Source organism: Strigops habroptila, chromosome 1, assembly GCF_004027225.2.
Source record: "Strigops habroptila isolate Jane chromosome 1, bStrHab1.2.pri, whole genome shotgun sequence".
Classification (NCBI taxonomy): Eukaryota; Metazoa; Chordata; class Aves; order Psittaciformes; family Psittacidae; genus Strigops; species Strigops habroptila.
In genome coordinates this window covers 126,842,859-126,862,944 of record NC_044277.2, presented here as the reverse complement: position 1 = coordinate 126,862,944, position 20,086 = coordinate 126,842,859, and the positions used below count along the sequence as shown (strand labels likewise).

The following is a 20,086-nucleotide window of genomic DNA, read 5'->3' as shown; positions in this document are numbered from 1 at the left end:
TAATCTAAATGTGTTCTGCAGGTTTACAAAATCACAGGTTTTGTGATCAGGAAGAACCATTTGGTACTTCTCCCTGCAAAACACAGGTCATGCATTTTTCTTAGGGGTGCCTGGTGCCACCTTAGCCGCTTGTTGCAATCTGGTTTGAAGGATTGCCTTTCTTACCTAAAAAGCCATATCTGTTTTTCAGTGATTTCAGTATTGCTCTTCACCCTTTAGCTGGTCAGAGCTTCTTGGTGGTGGTAAACAGCTGCTTTCCACCCGGAGGCTAAATGTGTTTCAGCGGTGGATGAAGCACTCTTTTATAAACAGTTTGTCAGTGTTCTTGGAAATCCATGAACAGAAAAAGTTACTTGCAGTGTGATTGTGATGTTTTAAAGTTTGAGGCCAGAAGAATGATGCATTCTAGCTTTTGAACATCTTATTTTAAAAAGGCTGTGTTTGGCTCTGCACTTGGTAAAAATCTCTCCCACTGCACCAGCCACTTCTCCATGTACCAGAGAAATGCCTGTATTGCTCAAATAAGCACTTTGCAAAGCTCTGCAAGGCACCGAGGGAAGGACTGGCATACTCACAATGTGTGTGGCACAGAGTCAGGCTGACCCGTGTGAGCGGCACCTGGGAGCTAGGTTGGTCCCAGCTATCTGAGGGGCTTGGGCATGCCCTTCTGTGCCTCATAGCACAAAAGGAAAGAATTTGCATGTATTGCATTCTGTATTTCTTGCTTATAGGAAGACAAGTGGCACAACATGTTTAAGCCTGTTTATATAGATGGACCAACTCTGCAGTTTTAGTGTCATCATTTTGTTTTATACCTGTAGCGAAGTAGGCAAATTTCACATAAGAGTTGAAGTGTTTGATGAATTTGAGTGACTTGTTAGCAGGCTCGCTGCATGAGGCAGTCACGCAGCAGTGCACCGTTGCTTTCATCTGAGCTACCACACGGATAGCAAGGCTGGGCAAGTAGCTTGACTTCTTTGCCCTGTTTCATATTGTACACGCTTTCTAAGCCTCGGTCTCCTAGTCCCTCTCTCTGCACATACACATATGTAATGCAATACCCTGGGCCTCTAGATCTTCAGATGATATTGATAAAGTGAACTAAAAAGTAATTCAGAGGTACAGTGTAACGTAACATGTCCTTTAGTTAGGAACGCTGTGTAAGGTCAGAAACTGGTTCAGGTTACCAGTTCCTGCTTTACTCTCCTTCATTCAGAAGACCGTCACTTCACCCCACTGCCTGCAGAGGCTTCATCTTCCTTGTGTCTTGCCTGGCTAGGGATGTGAACTGAAATATTCTGCTTGTCTCTCTGCAGGGTGTGATTGTGGGTCTGAAACCTGGTCCTTATCTCTGAAACACAACTGGAAAAGAGGATTTAAGGATTCCTCACTCGCTTTGAGTTATACAGGGCTAAGACAACATAACCCTTTCAATTCTGATAAGATAATCAATATGAAATACTTCCTTACCAAGGGACCACTTAAGGGTCTTATTCGATAATGAAACCTAGAACCTGTGCCTGCTAAATTCAGTAGCAGATTTTTCTTGTCCTGAGGAAGTCTGATTGGGCTTTTTCTGCTTGGATGTATTTATATTAAGGCACAGCAGAGCTTATTCCCAGTACTTTTCTCTGTGACAGTCCCAGATGAGAAGACATTTCTGCAGTGTCTAGATTACACGTAATTTTAAAACAACACCTACTGGGAAAAGATGTTTTCAAACCAACATGATATAAGGCCATATTCATTGTTCTAAGATGACTGCTATGTTGCTGTTAGCAAGAGGAGCAATGAAAAATGACCTCTAAGTATTTTAAATTAATAAAGATAAATAATTTTTTTTATGTCTCCATGTTTTTAGTTAGTTTGGGTTGTTTTTTTCTTTTTTTAAAGGGACTCTGCCGTTTTTGAGATGATGTAACTTTAAAATGTGAATTACTTTATTAAAAGCCTGAAATAAGCTGCTTTTGCATCCTTAAACCAGGCACATGTTTTTTCAAAGACTAAAAATTGCTAAAAGGTGATAGAATCGGTCACCTCGGACACTTGAATCCTGCACTGGATGTATTTTATGCCTACTTCTGTCTCATTTGTTGTCTTGAAACAATGCTTTAAGGAGAAGAAAACATATAATTGCTCTGTAATTTCTGCACTAAAATGTTTTCTTTTGAAGTAGCTCCGCTTAGCTTGTAAAAATACTTCTGGGTCTTAGTCAAGCATTTAGTACAATTTAAAACTGCAATGCTAAATTTCATTGGTTGGACTTTTTATTAGATAAGGTAGAAATGAAAGCAGCAGGCAATTTAATTAGCAGTAATTTTTCTGGGCAAGTCATTACTTTGATGAACTTCAGAGCAATGTTTATGGCTCCTAATTAACCATGTTAGTCATTTGATTGAATAATCACTTTGGAAATGTTTCTACAATTTGATTAGAGTCTGACCCACTCTGATAGTCATAAATTAACTGATAGCACTTTAGGATAACAAGACTGTAGTTACTTTACGAGAAATAAACTCTTCCTTGCTATATTTTTCGGTCCTCTGTGGACTGTTTAAGCACAAGCCAACTAGAAGATTAAGTAATGTTGGTACAAACAATGCTTGCCTTAAAAAGACTCCAGATGTTAATTATAATTGACTTAGGAGCATGGGAGATGAAACCCCAAATTGGCTAAGAACACAACTTCGTGGATGTGCGCATAATTCTTTATTCTGTATACTCTGCTGTATCACTCTGCAAGAGTGGAGTTCATGAGTCAAAAAGGGTTTTGCTGCCAATACTAGTGATTTTTTTACCTAAAATAGAAAATAGCATCTGTTTCAGTTCTACAACTTCCTTCTTTTTTACGTAGATTTTTCCATTCTCCTTAACATTCAATCTGCTTGGTAACATGAGTGATTCCTTGCAGGTGAACTGCTACTTATAGCCTTGACTTCTAGTCTACAGAGCTATACTTGACTTGTGTGATCACTGAATCACTGATTGCTGTGGTTGCTCAGAATAGCTGCCTGAGACGTTAGAGATTCTCGGGGCCTGAGGAGGCAGGCCTGGGCGTTTCATCGAGAGAAGAGGTAATGAAGAGTTCAGCACAGATGTGGAAGAGAGACCGTGGACTGTTAGAGGAAACTTATTATTAATGCCCCGTGTTTCACTTGTTTTGTGAAGTCAGTGTAAAACCTCATTTTCTTATCCTGCCAGATCTTTGATACTCATCACTAGTCAGTGAACAGTGAAATTTGGAATCACAGTCTGAAAGAGTGTGTAGGCAGTGTTGGAAAAATAATGTCTGCTCTTTCGACCTCTGTTTGCATCTCTTAAAGAGTTACAAGTTACTGGTAACAGATTGCATAGCTTAGGGTAGGAGTTTATCACAAGATCAAATAGACTTTGTTAAGCAGGACTTTTGATATCCAAGAAGTGGGTTAAACGTAGTCTGGAAGGGCAAACATTTATGGTGTATTTCTGTTTGCAAGTCCCTGTGCACAGGATGTGGCTACTTGGGTACAGCGCAAGACATGGGTTAAAAATGGAAAGACATTTAAAGTACACCATTTTCATTAGTTCTGTTTGTTTTTTCTTATTATTCTTGCAGATTTGAGTAGAGGTGGGGAATGGCAAATGAATGTCTGTATTACTTAGAATGTGCACAGTAATTTTTTGGACGGGTGTGTGTCTTTTTTTGTTGAAGGATGTACAAGCAGGGGGTAAAATAGATGCATCTGAATTCCGAGATTAAATGCTTAGCAATAGCAGAAAATTTCATTAACCCTTCAAATCCTTAACCAAACCCTAAAAAGCAATATCCTACTCTGAAGTCACCCTGACATTCCTTGCGTTAATGTAGAGTTTATAAGTCTCCAGTGATTGGCAGGCTTTTCTGTGTAATTGATGAAAAATGTTAGGTCACACTAGTTACATAGAAACAAAAGTACAGGGTTTAAAATACTAGTAGTCTTCTGTGGATTTTTTGCTCTGTCATCTAAAGTGTAATTGTCATGGGAGTCATCTTTTAGCAAGGTTGATTACAGTAAGGGTTTGAGTTCAAGTGCCGGTATTAGATAGGATCTATGATCCTCACATTATGATTTCCTTCTCTGCCATGCCTTGTGCGTGCTGCTCTGAAATGCTGACTGTGTGTTGACAAGTTTCCCCTCGCTGTAACTTGCATCCTTTTTGTTGTTCTTCTGCCTGCAGCCTGTCTCATTGATAACCTGAACACTTTTAATTACAGACAGTCTTTTGATTAGCATTGTCGTCTTCTCCTTTCAGAAGTGCCTAGCTGCCATTCCATTTACATGAGGCAAGAAGGCTTCCTGGCTCACCCAAACAGAACAGAAGTTAAGTTTTCTATTAAGTATTGCTTTTGTATGAGAGAAATGTAAAAAATTAAAAAGCCTGGAGGGATTTGGGGTTCATTGGTTTAATTCTGCTGCTGGGAAGACTCGCATCATCTTTCTTTCCCTTCCCAGTCTTGAGTTTCTGGTGCACTGATTTTTTTTGCTGCTTCTTTTAGTGCCACGGGTTGATCAGGGTAGAAGCAACCTTTTTTATGAATTTACTCATTCTGCTTTTCAAGGCCTCTAGCAGTTGAAAGGAAGAGACACTTAAGAATTTGTCCATTTCACCCATTCTGGTCAAGTGATATTTTCCAGGCTATTGGTGTGATAGGCTCAGTTAGCTGTTAAGTAATCCATTTCATACTTCAAATTCAGTGAAGGTTTTTGGCTTTTCCTTCTGTCACAACTTTTGCAGTGTTTTGATGCTGCTTAGGCCCAAATTGTACAGCCATATGATACATACCAAAACTCTCAGTGACTTCAGTAGGGCAGGGCTGAGATCATTGTCAGAATTAATAATTCTGAGTTAAAAGCACTTTATATGTATTAAAAATCAGAACGCCAACAGAACTAAGCAAAAATGACTACTGAAAGAGAGGTGGTACCCTCCACTCCCCTGCTTTGGTGTATCTTTCTTGCTAATACAGGATTTTTTGTTTGTTTGTTTAGGGTTTGTTTGTTTTTCTCCTAAGGGGCAAATTTCACAAACATGAGGGAAATTGGTTTTCAGATTGATGGGAATTCAGACAGATGTATGAATCAGAGTCCTCTAGTAAGACTTCATTCACTAGTGAAAAGACACAACTGGAAAGATAACAGATCTGGCTAAAAGCCCAACTGCTTCTGGGGTGGAATAAAGGCAGAAATAAAAATAAAAGGTAGTGTTTAACAAGGAGGGTGAAACAGGAGATGGAAATTTATAACAGTCTTGGTGTATGAAATTACATGAAGTATAGAAGTTTGATAAGGGAGGTGAAAGACATCAGGGAAAAATCCACAAACTGCAGGTCTAAGGTCAACAGATTTGAGTTTTAATCACAGCACAGATTGTTTTTCCCCTATCTTAGCCATGTTATGCACTCATAGGTACTTGGAGGTGGTAAAAGTGTTATGAATGACGTAGAAAAAGCAGTGATGTTTGATAAATATTTGGGGTTTGTATTTGGAAATCAGTCAACATGATTTTATGGAATAAAGGTCATGTCAAATCTGATTCTATTCTTTGCTGAGATTAAACATTTGATTGATAAAGATACTTGTATGGTATACTTAGACTTTTTATGGCATTCAATTTGCCACTGCATTACATTCTGATTAAGAAGTTAGCACAAAGCAGTATCAATAAAGTACACATTAAATACATTAAGACCTGGCCAACTGACAGATCTAAAAGTGGCTGTCACTGGGCAATCATTTCTGAATGGATTTTTTCTATTATAGTTCTGTAGGAATTGATACCAGGAGTGTTGCTATTCAACATTTTCAGTAAAGATAGGGAACAAAGTTAATAGATAACTTTATGGCATAGAGATAGAGTGGTAAATAACGGGCAGGACAGGGCAGTCACACAAAGCAATTTGAATTGTTTGGTAATGTGGGCACATTAAACAAAATGTTTTTTTAATATGCTTGAATGTAGACCAGGCCTATGGAAACCAGGAAACAGTATATTGGAAAAAATGGTTTTGAGATGGGCCTCCTCCTCCTAGGCTTCACAGTGGGAAACCAGCCCAACCAAACATTGCAACCATGTGGCAAAAAAGCCTTCTGTAATATTTGCACAGCCAAAAGGAGGGTCATAGGGTGGCAGGAGAGGAGGAGATGTTTTGTCTTGCTAGGTACTACTGGTGAGGCTGAAAACTGGCATGCAGTACAGTTCTTGTTTAAGCAAAGCATTAAAATAATACTGAAAAGTGAGAGTGTATACAGAAGAGAGTGCTAGAAAGAATGCAGAGTTGCAGAGAGTGTCTTTTAATAACAACAAATTAAATTTTACAGAATAATCTTAATTGGAAGAAACATCAAGGTGGGGGTGTGACTTCTGTGAGTGTGAGGAGGAAATACCAAGTAGGACATTCTTAGTCTCGCAGAGAGAAGACCCGCAGGAACTAATGGTTAAAAGTCAAAGCCATGCTAGTTCAAACAGGAAATGAGGCTAACATTTTGGAATAAATCGTAGAGAAAAATGGGTGCTTTTTCATTTTTGCAGGTGGAGATTAACAGTCTTTTGAGAATGTGCACATTAATTAAACACCCCTGTACTGTGGCCAAAATGTTGCGATTGGGCGGTGTGTAAAGGATGTAGGATGTTAATCTGATTCCTCTATGACTTAGTGTTCCCTCTGGCATTAAGCCTATGATCTCCTCTTTCTCCATGCATCTTCTATATAAACACCTCTCTTTCTCTAACTTACAGGCTGTATGTATGAAAAAGGACCTAGGCAGTTTTATGATGACACTTGCGTTGTTCCAGAGAAGTTTGACGGTATGTATGACATCTCTCTCTCTTTTTCTTGTGTGAGGAGATGAAAAAAGAAGAGATGAGGGACTTTTCTCTGTTGCTGATCAAAAAAGCTCGGTAACATTCCAATTTAGGCTTCCTTAACACACCATTTGCAGTGCGCCCAACCAAAGCTGACCTTTGTCTCTGGAAACCAAAGTCTTCTCTTCAATAGGATGTTGTTTGACTTTTGCCAATGAAAGATGCTGTATCCAGAGTTGTGGCAGAGGAACTCAGTTCCTGCACTGTTGTGAAGTAATAGGAGGATTTCCATTGCACTGATGATCACATACTGCTTGTTGTTTGAGATTTAATGAAAGTTGTTCTTATAATTAACAAAACGTTGCAGAAAGACGCAGCTTTGGTTTTACTGAGGAGTAAGCCTCTTGTCTTGCTGTCTGTGAAGTAATGAATAGTGGGGAGTGAGTGTATAGGGCATTTTTGTGTTTGTGTCAATGTATTTGCACTGGGTTAAATACTGTTCTAGTGTCTTATTTTTCAGTGGGATTGATAACAAATCAATGATCTTTTCACTATGCTACCCATTACTACAGTTTGGTTTTTTTTTCCAAGAAGGATTCTGAGGTCAATTAAAATAAATGGCCCAAATTATTCTCAGTTACTCTGATGTAAAATCAGTTTCCTGGTGTAACTCAGTTGATTTCAGATTTATTTCATTATAGACAAAGTAGATGGACTCAGTATTTCTTGCCGGTGACTCTGTTAGTCTGCAACTTTGGGAAGTAATTTGGAGACCAATTACTTAAATTTGATAGAGTGGCTTCTTTTTGTTAGTATATGTCTGTCCAGCTTTATTTATTTTAGCAGGAAAGATTAGAAACTTTCTGATAAACTTGTGAACAGCTCTCTGACCATAGCTAAAAGTCGAGCTGGAAAACTCTTAGGGTTTTTGTCCTGCTTTATTTTGTTTGTTTTTCCCTGAGAATCACTTACATGGATTACAAAACTACTGCACGTCTAGCAGCATTTGTTGTGTTTGCTGAAGAACAGGAGACTCTAAAATGAAAGTAAGCTGAAGAATTTCACATCCCTCAAACAGAGATACCATGTGCATTTCAGGGTTACAAGAATAGCAAAGGAATAGCAAGAAATAAATGAAGGATTTTAAATAACGCTACACCTAACTGGAGATTGCTCAATCCAGTATTATGTTGTCACTGGATTGACACATTCACTGAAAGGGTGATTTATTGAATGTCTGCTTTATACTCCAGCTTTGGAATGTATGTTGGTTTTGTTTTAGTTTTTAGTTTTCCTTTTTAAAGCACATTGTGTCAGCATTTTTCCTCCCCCAGAAATGATTGTGGAGCTGATCTTTTTTCAGTACCAGTGGAAAATTCGTATTTACATTTATGGGAATGGGATCAGATTTTGTGCTACAAGAAGTTAAAACTCCCAGGAGTAGCATTTTGTCTATGTCTTTCTTGAAAATCCTTTTCATTTGTTTGGGTTTTGTACAGGGAAGGGAATGAAAATGGAAAAGCAGTAAAAATAAAGTACAAGAAGGTAATGTTTGGAAATATTTGAGTGCTTGCAAAGTAAGTAGTCTGTTGCTAGCTTCTATGACTGTCCGTTGAGAGAACACCTTGTACTCTAGAAGACAGATGTTGTGGTACAAGTAGTTGTGTTTATACTAGTAGCAAGAGGACTTTTGAGGAAAAAACAGCAGATGTATCATCGTGTTTTGGCCAGTAAAGCAAAAGTGGAATAAGCCCAGGAGTAGTCTTGATGTTTCAGAAGCAGATTCTGAGCTGCTTCATTTGAAATCAAAGATCAGCACAGGCAAAGAATCTGATCCTCTCTAATACAGCACTTGCTATTTGTGCATTGCTCAGCTATCATTAAAAAAATCCTGTCCTTGAAAAAGAAGGCCTTTCAGGACTGGAACTTGAGCCTTACATAAACTAAAAAGCTTCGTGTTAATTTATTTGTTTTCCACAGCTATTGACTCAATTTCCTTTCCTGATTACAAAAGGAAGTGCTCCATTTTTGATATTATTATTCTTTCTTTCACTACATGAATCTGTTCCGTGATGGCCATCAGAGCATTCTAATGTTGTGGTCAAATGTGAAGTTGTGGCATTCCGTATTAAACAGGTCACACTGCTTATTGCGGGGGTATTGCTGTTCTGGTAGTCGAAATGAGGAGGTTTACCAGCATATCATGAATTGCTGTCACTGTGTGTAGAAAAAAAAAACCTCTCTGCTTCAGCATCACACCTTTCAGCTGTTTTTGTTTGCATGAGTTGTTTAGTATGAATATGATTAAGAAACAGCAGAGACACAGTATGGATGTAGCAGGATGGTTTTTCATTGGCAGTTTGTGGAACAGCTAGCAGAATATTACTGTTTTTTAAAAGCTTCCTCTGGACTTGAAATTTTAGAAAAATTAACTTATGCTTTTCTAAGGAATACTAATCTACTATGTAGATACGAGTAAAAGTAACTTGTGCTTATATGCAAGTCCAATATGCCACAGAGGAACTCGCATATCTGCAGGATTTGCATACCTATACATAAAGCACATGCTGTTTAAGTCCAAGTCAAATACTTTGTCAAATTTTCCTTAGAAGCATTTGCATGCAAAAGAAGTTTCTCTCAATAAGGCTTTGCAGCTTTATGAGGCATACATTACATTTCCAAAACTGGGGCTTGTGCAAAGTATAGTACACAAATGCAGTTCTTAAGACATCAGAGTTGCTTACAAAAATAGTTCGTGCTCTTGCAGATAGAGGATATTGCAAAATGGTTTGCAGGCGAGACTTGCATGTATCTGAAGTAAATGAGGATAGGCTTAGGGAGAGTTCCATAAATCATGACTGAATTTAGGTGCTTTTTCGTATATTAATATGTTATTTTAAGAGTGTTTAACAGCAGGTAGGGGAATGTTGCATTTGTGGGTGGCTGGGTAGTAAGAATTCTTTCCCTCTGTTTTATTAACCCCAATGATTGCTTTGCTGGTTTATCTGACGAGCGGAGTGCTGATGCATTTTATGCATTGTTCATCGAACGTTGTTGCTATTCTGTTCAGGTGATGTCAAACAGGAGCCAGGCATGTACCGCGAGGGACCCACATATCAACGGCGAGGCTCGCTTCAGCTGTGGCAGTTCTTGGTAGCTCTTCTTGATGATCCATCAAACTCTCACTTTATAGCGTGGACTGGTCGAGGCATGGAATTCAAGCTGATTGAGCCGGAGGAGGTAGGTTAGGCCAGGCAGCATGCCCTGACATCCACTGTCCCATCCTGCAAATGTAATAGTGCTCCTTCGGACTTAGGCCTTGTTTTCCTTCAATATTTTGCTTCAGTAGCACTCTAGAAGGGTGATGATGGAAAGGACTGCCAGGGGAAGTATTTCAGTTAGGACAGAGCCATGGTTAAGCATAAACTTGATTCCTAGTCCCACAAAATAATAAAAATATTGCAAGTGCTGGAGTTACGAAGTACTCGGCATAAATTGTGGGGCCTGGATTTTCATGAATAGCCATGTTCCAAAATCCTTCGAGAGCTTGTCCCTGAATAGTCTTTCAACACCAAATATTTTTTAATGTGAAGTTGCAAGAATGTGGAAATTTTAGGAGATTAAGATTGTTAGGCAGTAAAATCTCATCAAAATTATATAAACTCTCCTCTTTTTAGGGTCTTCTTCAGTCTTTCTGCTTATCTGTATCCTTCGGTTGTTTAGCGCGCGCTTAGATCCTAGGCTTGCAAACACTCAAGCACATGCACAGCTCTCCTGAAGCATGAAGGACTCATGGGGTAGCTAAAATTACTTGTATTCATGAACATTTGCTGAAGCATGACTTATTTCACTTGTGTGATAAACAGGAATAAATTGCACATTTTATTAAGTAAACTTTTTTGGACCTAGGTAACATTACATTATCTATCCTGTGATCTAAACAACCATGGAAACTGTTGGAAAATTGTGTGCATGTGAATTTTATTGAAATACTGATTCGGGTGATTTGAGTAGGGTTGTCAAAAAGTAGTATCATTCTGGTTTAGTTTTTTGCACCTTGGACAGGATTGGGTAATAGAGGAGACTGCAGCAAATTGTCTTTCAGGATCCCCTCTGAGATAGAGCTGAGTAGGAATGTTTGGGGGTGTAAGGCTGCTTGTGTGTTCCACCAGCTATTTCTGCCGTTTGCCATCCATCTGCTGGCATAAGCAATCTGAAAGCTTTCTTGCATTTAAGTTACATCGTGTGCCAACAGCCCTAAGGGGGTGATAGAGTAGTTGGGGATGGCGACAGGACCGATGGCCCTTTGCTTCTTGACATGATCTGGCAGAGGGGAGGTTGCTGCAAGGATCCGTGTGCTGGCTCTTGTTTGTCTGAGCATCTCCAGCGCTAGTGATGGTCACTGTGGCAGATCCTGGCATTGTGCATCTGAGAATTTAACCACAGAACAGTCTTAGTCCATTTCCTACCAAAACTTTGCTGATAAGTCTGCAGCCTTAGTAGCCTCCATGGACTTCGTAGTTGTGTGACCTGGCCTGGAACAGAGTGAAATCTTTGGAAAGGCTTTTGTCTGAGTTCAGTGAATAAGGTATCTAATTTTATCCCCTTCTCAGTACTTTCTACCAGTTTTGTTTTGTCTTGTCTTTAACGTATATCCAAAGTTTTTCAATGCTGAAGAGTTTTATTGAAAAATGGTTTCCAGCAGATGGTGCAAAAACTTTATATATTTTATTAGCTAAGGAATGAAAAGTAGCAAAGCAAACCCCTAAGGTTTCCTTACTGTGTAATTCCCTGAAGAGCTGGATATTCTGATTTAAGTTAACCAGATCATCTGTTTGTCTTTGTAGCAGTTGCTTTGTGTTTCTGAGCAGCACTGCAACCAGAATCTGGAGGAGGCAGGCTACTTGAAACTTGCCTCACTTCTGTCTGTTCTTAGAGAGTACAAAGGGGCCTAAGTTGGTTTCGTATGAATGTCATGGATCTGACAGCAACTGTCAATTAAAATAAGAATAGCCAATAGGAAGTTGCACACTTCTGTTGGTTGCCAGGTGTAAATTGACGTGAAGTCAAAGAGCTTGTTGGTTCAGCTGTGGCAGGTTAGGATGTTAATGACATGTCCTTTCCATCCCATCCCTTTCTGGAGGTTTATGCCCTTGTAGAAAGGGTGACAATAAAAACGAATATGTATCGTCTCCTTTAGCACTGTAGTTCATTCAGGAAGTAGGTAACTGTGGGCCGTGGAGCTAAGAATTAGGTGTAGGTCCATTTATGCTGCTTTGTCACAGAGACAGCAACCTTCAGCCCGAAGGTGGAATGGAAGGCTAGAAGCCTGAAACCCTTCCACAGCATTTACGAAGTCTTACTCTGTGCCATTCAGGGATAGGAAGACTCGCATACCAAGACTATTTCTGGACCTGCTTGCTTATTTAGGGATGTCAAAATGCCACACAATATAACATATTCTCAACCATTATTTTGTTGTTAGTTGTCTTCACTGTGTATTGATTTATTATGCAAGCCTGTGGTGTTGTGGACTTTTAGGACTCTGATTAATAAAAAAAAAAAAAAAAACCTTGATAGGATAAACAAAGAGTGATGTAGGCATATGTTATAAAAATGAGTAGGCAAATCAAGGTTATGCATCTAGCCCAAATCTACAGCTGGAATAAATTGACATGATTTGAGGTATGTTTCAATACAGCTATAACATAGCTGGATTTAGCAAGGCCATGATAATTTACATAAGCCTGAAAAGCTGCGCCACTGAAAGGAAATAATGCTTTCAGAAGAAATTTTAAAAATTATTGTCCAGACGGAGATCAAAGTCATGGATTTTGCTGTTGTTATTTAGTCCCCTTCAATTCTCAGTGCTGCATGTTGTCTGTGGTTTGCATCAAAAGGCTCCAGACACCTATGGGAAGGTTTTGTAGAGCACTCTGCAGAGAAGCTGCTTGGCTGTTCTCTCCTTTTTCCAGAGCTGTATGCATATGCGCCTCAAACATTTTTATAAAATGTGCTTTAAAGAGTTCATCAGCTCTGACTTTTTTGTCCCTCTGGTGACATGATAGTCATTTGTACAGCCAATAACTGAAATGTCGCCAGCAGCCAATTCTGATTTCAGGTGGGGAATAAGCAGTTAAGCTCTTTAAACAAAAGGTCTCTTTGTCCAAAACTACCTTTGGCAATAAAACAGGAAGTATAGAGGCAAGTAGAAATCGTAAGTCGGAGCATAAGTCATATTGTTCTCTATGGAGTGGCTTCAAGAGTTGCTTGCAACTCCCTTTTTATTGTTATTTTTTAAGGGAAATTATACAACTGCAACTATGAAGTTTCTGTCCCGTTCTTCATAGTGCGATATAGTTTTTCCAAGTGATTACCCCACCTCCTCTGATAATTCATTTTCTTTGCTGAAGTAACACTTAAGACTGGGAGTTGGCTTTTGACTTGTATCTCCTAATAATCTCACTATCGCTGTCATTCCAAGTACAGTCTGTATTAGTTAATGAACTAAGTGTGTATGCATGTGTGTTTCATGTAACTTGGTCTTCTGACAGCAAGGAAAACACAGGAATAGTACAATTACTCAACAGCATCAAGCTAAAGAAAAGTTTGCATCTTTTATGTAAGTTTTCTGGTGGAACTTGATAAATATTTTTTGTCTATAGTCTCTTTATGTGGCTTTATTTTCTTATTGGTTTTCTGTATTAAAACACACACACAACACCTTGTCCCTCCTCCCCAGTCCTCCACCGTATTTGCAAATAAGCAAGTCTGCTTCAAGTTTTGTGGATGACTCTGTCCAATTAAAAATCATAGTAGTACATGAGAAATTCAGGTCATGGCAACCTTTTCTCTTGTATTTGTTCATTGCACCTGCAGGGTTCCCCTTTGTTCATCTCCAAATAAAGTATCTGATCATAAGATCTGCTTGTTAAATGCATTTAACGAATCAATGCTAATCCATTTTTGTGACAGGTGGCACGTCGCTGGGGGATTCAGAAAAATAGGCCAGCTATGAACTATGATAAACTTAGCCGATCACTTCGCTATTATTATGAAAAGGGAATCATGCAAAAGGTGAGTAGCTAATTTGTGTTAAATTTCACCAGCGTTGCATGTTAATCCATAACTCTGCTAATTAGGAGTATTTGTAACTGCATTGCTTAGGTAGATTTTTCATCTATTTAGGCAAACATTAAGCCTTTTTTACCTACCAGGTCCAGTATATTCACCAAGATTTTTTTTTCTATATAAAAAATGTCTGCGGTTTTAGTTCACACAATGCACAAAATGATTATAGGGAAAGAGGTGATATTCAGAAATATCCATAAGAGCTTCCTGACACCTGGGAAAGGCAAACAGTAGAGTATGGTGTGAATAATTTTTTGCAGATCTAAATTAGCTGGCCAGCACTTGGGTACTCTGGTAAGTGCAAGATAGGGGAGAAAAATGATACCTATTAACATACAAAATACTTTAATATTTTACCAATTGTGTTGTAATAATACCATTTTTAAGTGGAATTTAATATTTTATAATAGGCTGAATTATGAGAAATATTTAACAATAATTTATATATAACAGTCTGGTCTTGCTGACAGTATTCAGCCCGTCCTTCTACTGTGGCTTGCTGATTTACATGTATGTTTTTAAATCTTGCTATGTAGTACTATGTAGATTGAGAAATCAATAGGAGAGACCTCTGCTGCATCTACAAAACTGGCAGGTGTGATCAAAGATCATAATGAACACCTTGTGCTTGATCCATATCTTTTCTCATTAGTTTTGTGACCTGTGATGAGTAACATGTTTGAACTTGCCATTTGCGATGAATGGAGCAGTGCTCTCTGCTCAAGTTACTGGGTAGTTTTTCCAGTAGGTTTTGTGAAGTCTGGGTTTGGAGTTGCCTGTTACAATTTCTTTCGCTTTGATTATGGGGTCGTTGTTAGTGCTCTCCTTTTTCACTGTCCAGGAGTCAATGACAGTCTGGGCTAGTACTGATTTATGGTACTTCACTAGCACAGCACCCCATCCATTTTTGTATGTCACATAACTGTGCATTGAGTCTCTGTAAAGCAGACTGGCGACTGGGTCTCCCTGGGTCAGGGAGAATCAGAAATGCTTGATTTTGCTGGGCAGTGTTCAGGCAGAGGGGTTCCCCGTAGCACGTTACAGCTCAGCTCTGTAGGCAGTTGTTTGGGCACAGTTCAAAGTAGCATGGAGGCAAGAACAAGTAGCAGAGTGAAATAAGTTGAAAAATGTGGGAATAGGAATACCATAAGGCTGATAATGCTGCCCAACCCACGCATCCATTACATATGGAAAGTTTACAAATACTTCTGACACCTAGCTTACTACCTCTTAAACTACTTTACTATCTACATGAATGTATTAACCACACATTTTAAAAGGTAGTTTGGGTGCTTATTTTTCTAACATAGCAATGCTTGAGGTTTGCTCTGGGGTCACCCTATCTGGCCAGTTAGTGTATGTTAGAAAGTAATGGTGGTTGTAGATTCACAGTGGATTTCTTTACTGCAAGGTTTATATACGCATATTTCCGCTTTTAAGTATAGCAATGACAACAGGTAATGCAAATGCCCAGTTTCTGAATGCAGCCATCAGTTTGTCAAACTTGCTGACATGCGTTTGTTAAAAAAAAATTCTACTGCAGATAAAGCATCTACTAAAACTTCACATTATTTGTAGACTAAATTAGCTGAAAGTTTGAGGAGGTGCTTCAGACTGTTGTGCACCAATAAGAATAGATTTAAGTTTGCATCACTTCTGCTACCTTCATTCACTCACTTCCAATGCTGTGCTAGCTAGAATTGCACGAAGCAGACAATACAACCTTTATTTTAAAATATTCTTGATAAACCATGAGCATGCAGGTTTATCAGGTTTTGGTTTGTTTCGTTTTGGTTTTGGTTTTTTTTTTTTTCTTTTAAATAAGACCTGTATTTAGCTTCCAGGAAGATGCAGCAGAGACATTTAGTGCTATTTCTGAATAAGGGGAAACTGTAGGATCCTTGGACACATTGCCCCTCTGTAAGCAAATCCAAATGTCCCAGCTTTGCATGAGCAATTGCTAAGTACATATTAGCCTACGTATTTGCTTACACTGTCCCTGTACAATCAGCATGCACTATAACTTAAGTGCTTTTATACGTAAGTATGAATCAATCTGTGTAAAGTGAAATTCAGATCTCTATCATGCAATGTGATTCTTTTTTCCACTTTGCACACAGAGTGTTGGACTTAGTCATTTTATTTTGCCACTATAGTGACAAATTGTTTACATTTTCCAGTAAGAACAGTTCCATTTGTGGTTAAGTATAGGAAACGATTGCAAACAAGTGTTCAGAAGTAGAATACCTAGTCCATCAGGATATCACATGTGGCAAAATCAAGAGCGTTTTGCACAGTCTGCTTCTGCAGAGCCCTGTTGTCTTGCTGGGTCATTGCCTTACCAGTTCTGCTGTCGCATTATTAATTGCATAATGAAGGTGGGTTCTTCACAGCACTTGGAGTTGTAAAACCACAAGGTCTTACGCTGCACCTTTTTCTCCCTTCTGTTGTCCTAAGGTGGCTGGAGAAAGATATGTCTACAAGTTTGTTTGCGACCCTGAAGCGCTTTTCTCCATGGCTTTTCCAGACAACCAGCGCCCCTTACTGAAGACTGACATGGAGCGGCACATCAACGAGGAGGACACTGTGCCTCTATCCCACTTCGATGAAAGCATGGTCTACATGCAGGACGGTGGCTGCTGCAACACCCACCCCTATAATGAAGGCTACGTCTATTAACAACAGTGACAGTGAAGGGGATGTTTCCCCCCTCCCTTAGGCTTCTCCTCTTTCACAAGACCCAGAGGAAAGCTGAATCGACTTCAGTTTGTTTTTTAAATAGTACACTAAAAGGGGCTTTTCCTGTTGCATTACTCCTATGGTCTGCCATGGACAGCGCACTTTATTTGAAAGGGGAGGGTTGGAACCTAAATGTTATTCTATGTAACAGGAGGAAAAGGGTGGGTTTGCTTTTTACTTAAGTTTGGGAAGGGAACATACAGGTTTTAAGTACAAAAAAGCTATATCATGTCTGTTTTGTTTCATATCAGCATAAGATATTGTACATTTTCTCTGGGTATCCGTAGTACAGTTAATTCTCATTGTGCAAAATAACCACTTGATGATATCAGCACAGCATGCCTAGGGCATTTGTTTCTTGCCATTCTTAATTGTCTTTCTGCAGTTATAAAAGAGAAGCAAAGCATATACCACAGCATTTAATTTAGAAGCTTGCAGTGGCAGACCTTGCACCTTGCCTCTGAAAACAACCAACTATCTTAAGAGTTTTTCTTTTCTTTTGTTTTTCTTTTTTGTTGTTATTTTTTCCTCTTTTTTTTCCTTTTCCTTTCCTTTTTTTTTTTTTTAGTGGCCTCATGAAAAAGTTGTATGACCCCAAACAACTCTTATTTAATGACCAAGTGGCCGTAAGTACAGTGACCAAGCAGCAAATCTCTGACTTCAGACTGCAAGCTGCATGCCGTATCTGGTGCCATGTTGCTATACATATGGCCTATGCTATGGCTTAGACCTTTCAAGATCCATTTGAGGGCAGTAGTTACATGTGGTAGGCTTTCTGATGATCATGTCAGCATTAAATACAGGATCATGATTGGGAGGGAGAAAACATTTGCTATCCTTCCATTTCCTTTGGTACATAAATAAGTTATTTAATCAATAGGAATTAACTGTACTAAGTCACATATCTAATTATGCTGTTTAGACACAGCAAGCACTCCTTGAGAAAAATATCCAATACACTAAATAGGTACTTTAGTAATTTTTAGACACGGTACCCATTAATATGCATTTAAACCTTTTACTGCTGTGTTATGTTGATAACATATATAAATACTAGATAATGCTAATGCTTCTGCTGCTGTCTTTTTCTGTAATATTCTCTTTGATGCTGAATTTACTATGACCATTTATAAGCAATGCTGTAACTACAGGTAGCATTTCAGGACAAAATAGATGACTTGAACCATTTATTGCTTAGAAAATAGCTTACGCCATAGCTGTGCTATAAGCAGCATTTATGCACATCCACAAATGACTAGTAAGCTTCAGCTTGCTAAGGAAAGCTCTGCAGAACCTTTTGTAATTTTTGGTGGAACAGAGACTCAGATGAACTGTCAAACAATACCATGAAGTCGCTGTATGACGTTGTAGTGCTGGCACTGATGTTACCAATCAACTTGTTTTGGACACTAAATGTAAATGTGATCAGATATGCTCAGAAGACAATTTAAATTTTAAGGTTGGGGTTTTTTTCTTGTTATTTTTTTCGAATTATTTTTTTTTGAGAGGGGTAATCTTGAACACAAGCCACATGTACTGTTATGTATGTAAAATGAAAAAAAAAAAAAAAGCCCTGACAAAAACCTGAAAATTTTAACTATTTATGAACACCTTTTCTGAAATATAATATTTCCTAGTTTGAAGGGAGGGAGAAGGGGTAAGATCTGGATTTCTTTTTTTGCTGGTGAAACTTAAATAGGTGTTACATGGAGTATTTACTTTTCCGATATTCCAAAGAAGCTGGAGGAAAATGAATGCATAACCATAAAACAACAAGAATAATTTTCATCATAATGGATAGATTTCAAAGACAGTCCTAGGTGGTGGGTTAATTTTCCATCCTCTATCAGTTAAGACACTAGTTAAGCTATGAATATTTTAATATGCAGTTAATTAAAAGTAAAGAAGTAATGGTCACTAGCAACCACAGGTGCATAAAAAACATTTGGGGAGGTATTTAATTTACTCAGATCCTTAAGACAACATATTTTATGGGAGTGTATATATGCCTTAATGTGTCACCTAATTCTGTCATCTGTAAGTCTCAATGGCACTTAAATTTTCAGTGATCAACCCAGAATCAGAAGTCTGAAATTGCAGAATTAGCAAAAAGGGAAGGGAAAAGGTTGAGTAAGAGTGTTTAAAACAATGTGGTTTCCATTGAAATAAGGTTCAAATGAAACATGCTTTGATGAAAAGTCCTTGGATTGGTTTTGGTTCTTTAAAGTCAGCACGGAGCGCCTCTTGCCGACGGCAGGATGTGGGTATTTAGGGAAGGGGGTTGGACAAAAAAGGGAAAAAAAAAAGGGAAAAAAGTAAAAAAGAGGAAAAAAAATGCATCAAATGTGTAATATTTAAGAAGAAATATATATATATCTGTATACGGTAGTGACTCACTGAACAAAGCAAGCAATCAGACCAACATTACATGATCTCTCAGCAGAAGATATAAAAGTCTTTCACTGAACTGATTAACCCTTTTTAAAATGTACCTAAGAGGTTTATTTAAAGTCTGTTTTTATTCCACTTTTTTGTTTGTTTGGGGTTTTTTTGTTTTGTTTGTTTGGGGTTTTCAGGTAGAATAATAAATCTGGCAGCTGATTTCTGCAAGATTGTTGTGTATTGGATTCCTGACTATTTGGACTGGAGAGGCCCCTGCAGTAAGGTTTTCCTTTTGGAAGAGGAGATGATGGTCTGTTCCCGGTGCCTAGAATGGCTTCCTGCAAAATGTAACCCCCCAAAAAAAAGAGAAGTGAGGAGTATGTACAATTCGTGTGCATGTTTATATGAATTACAGCCAGGAATTAGATTGCCAAAGGATTGTATTTGACTGACAAAAGGAAGGAGGATGGTCTATGTAAATTTAGAGAAAGATTGATTCGGACTAAGAACACTTACACATTTTCACAGGGCATTTTAATATCCGGCTGAATTTGAATGTGGTGTGTTTGGGGCTGGGGTGTGGATGCTAGGTTTTCTTTTGGTCATTTGGGGTTTTTTTTGGTTTGTTTTCAAGCTGTGCTACAAGTGAAGGGAAGATGCAGCCTTCACCTCTTTTTTTAGGAGGAGCTGTAATGGAGTTGGCTTGTGTGTGTTTGCTTATGTGTCTTTTTGCTGGCCAGAGCAGTGAGCAACCCAGGGTAGTGCCACTGTGAAGCAAATCCAGGAGGCATCATACAAGACCCACACACTGTGGTACGGCTATAGGTGCTCACGCTTCCTCTGCTATGACAGTCCAATTGCACTGGTAGCTGAATGGAGGTGAAATTAGATAAGGACTTGGCAGATCCCTCAGAATCCATTTGAGAGAGTTAAGATTAGAGGTTTTGGGCAATGCACAAATTTTGCTTTAGGGATATAGCTTTCCATGACAGAGAACCGTAAGCCTTTTCTC

At 38.7% G+C, this 20,086-nt stretch overlaps 1 protein-coding gene across 3 annotated transcripts in view; it reads left to right on the top strand.

The window, feature by feature from the left end:
* Positions 1 to 19,302, top strand: part of ETV1 (ETS variant transcription factor 1) — a 65,850-nt gene extending 46,548 nt beyond the window's left edge. For all 3 annotated transcript variants that reach the window (XM_030500637.1, XM_030500647.1, XM_030500658.1), the window contains 5 exons: positions 4,273 to 4,341; positions 6,757 to 6,825; positions 9,893 to 10,062; positions 13,798 to 13,899; positions 16,411 to 19,302. In XM_030500637.1, the coding sequence (XP_030356497.1) occupies positions 4,273 to 4,341; positions 6,757 to 6,825; positions 9,893 to 10,062; positions 13,798 to 13,899; positions 16,411 to 16,632 (632 nt within the window). In that variant the 3' untranslated portion in view covers positions 16,633 to 19,302. The remainder of the gene's footprint in view (positions 1 to 4,272; positions 4,342 to 6,756; positions 6,826 to 9,892; positions 10,063 to 13,797; positions 13,900 to 16,410) is intronic.
* The last annotated feature ends 784 nt before the right edge of the window (positions 19,303 to 20,086 follow it).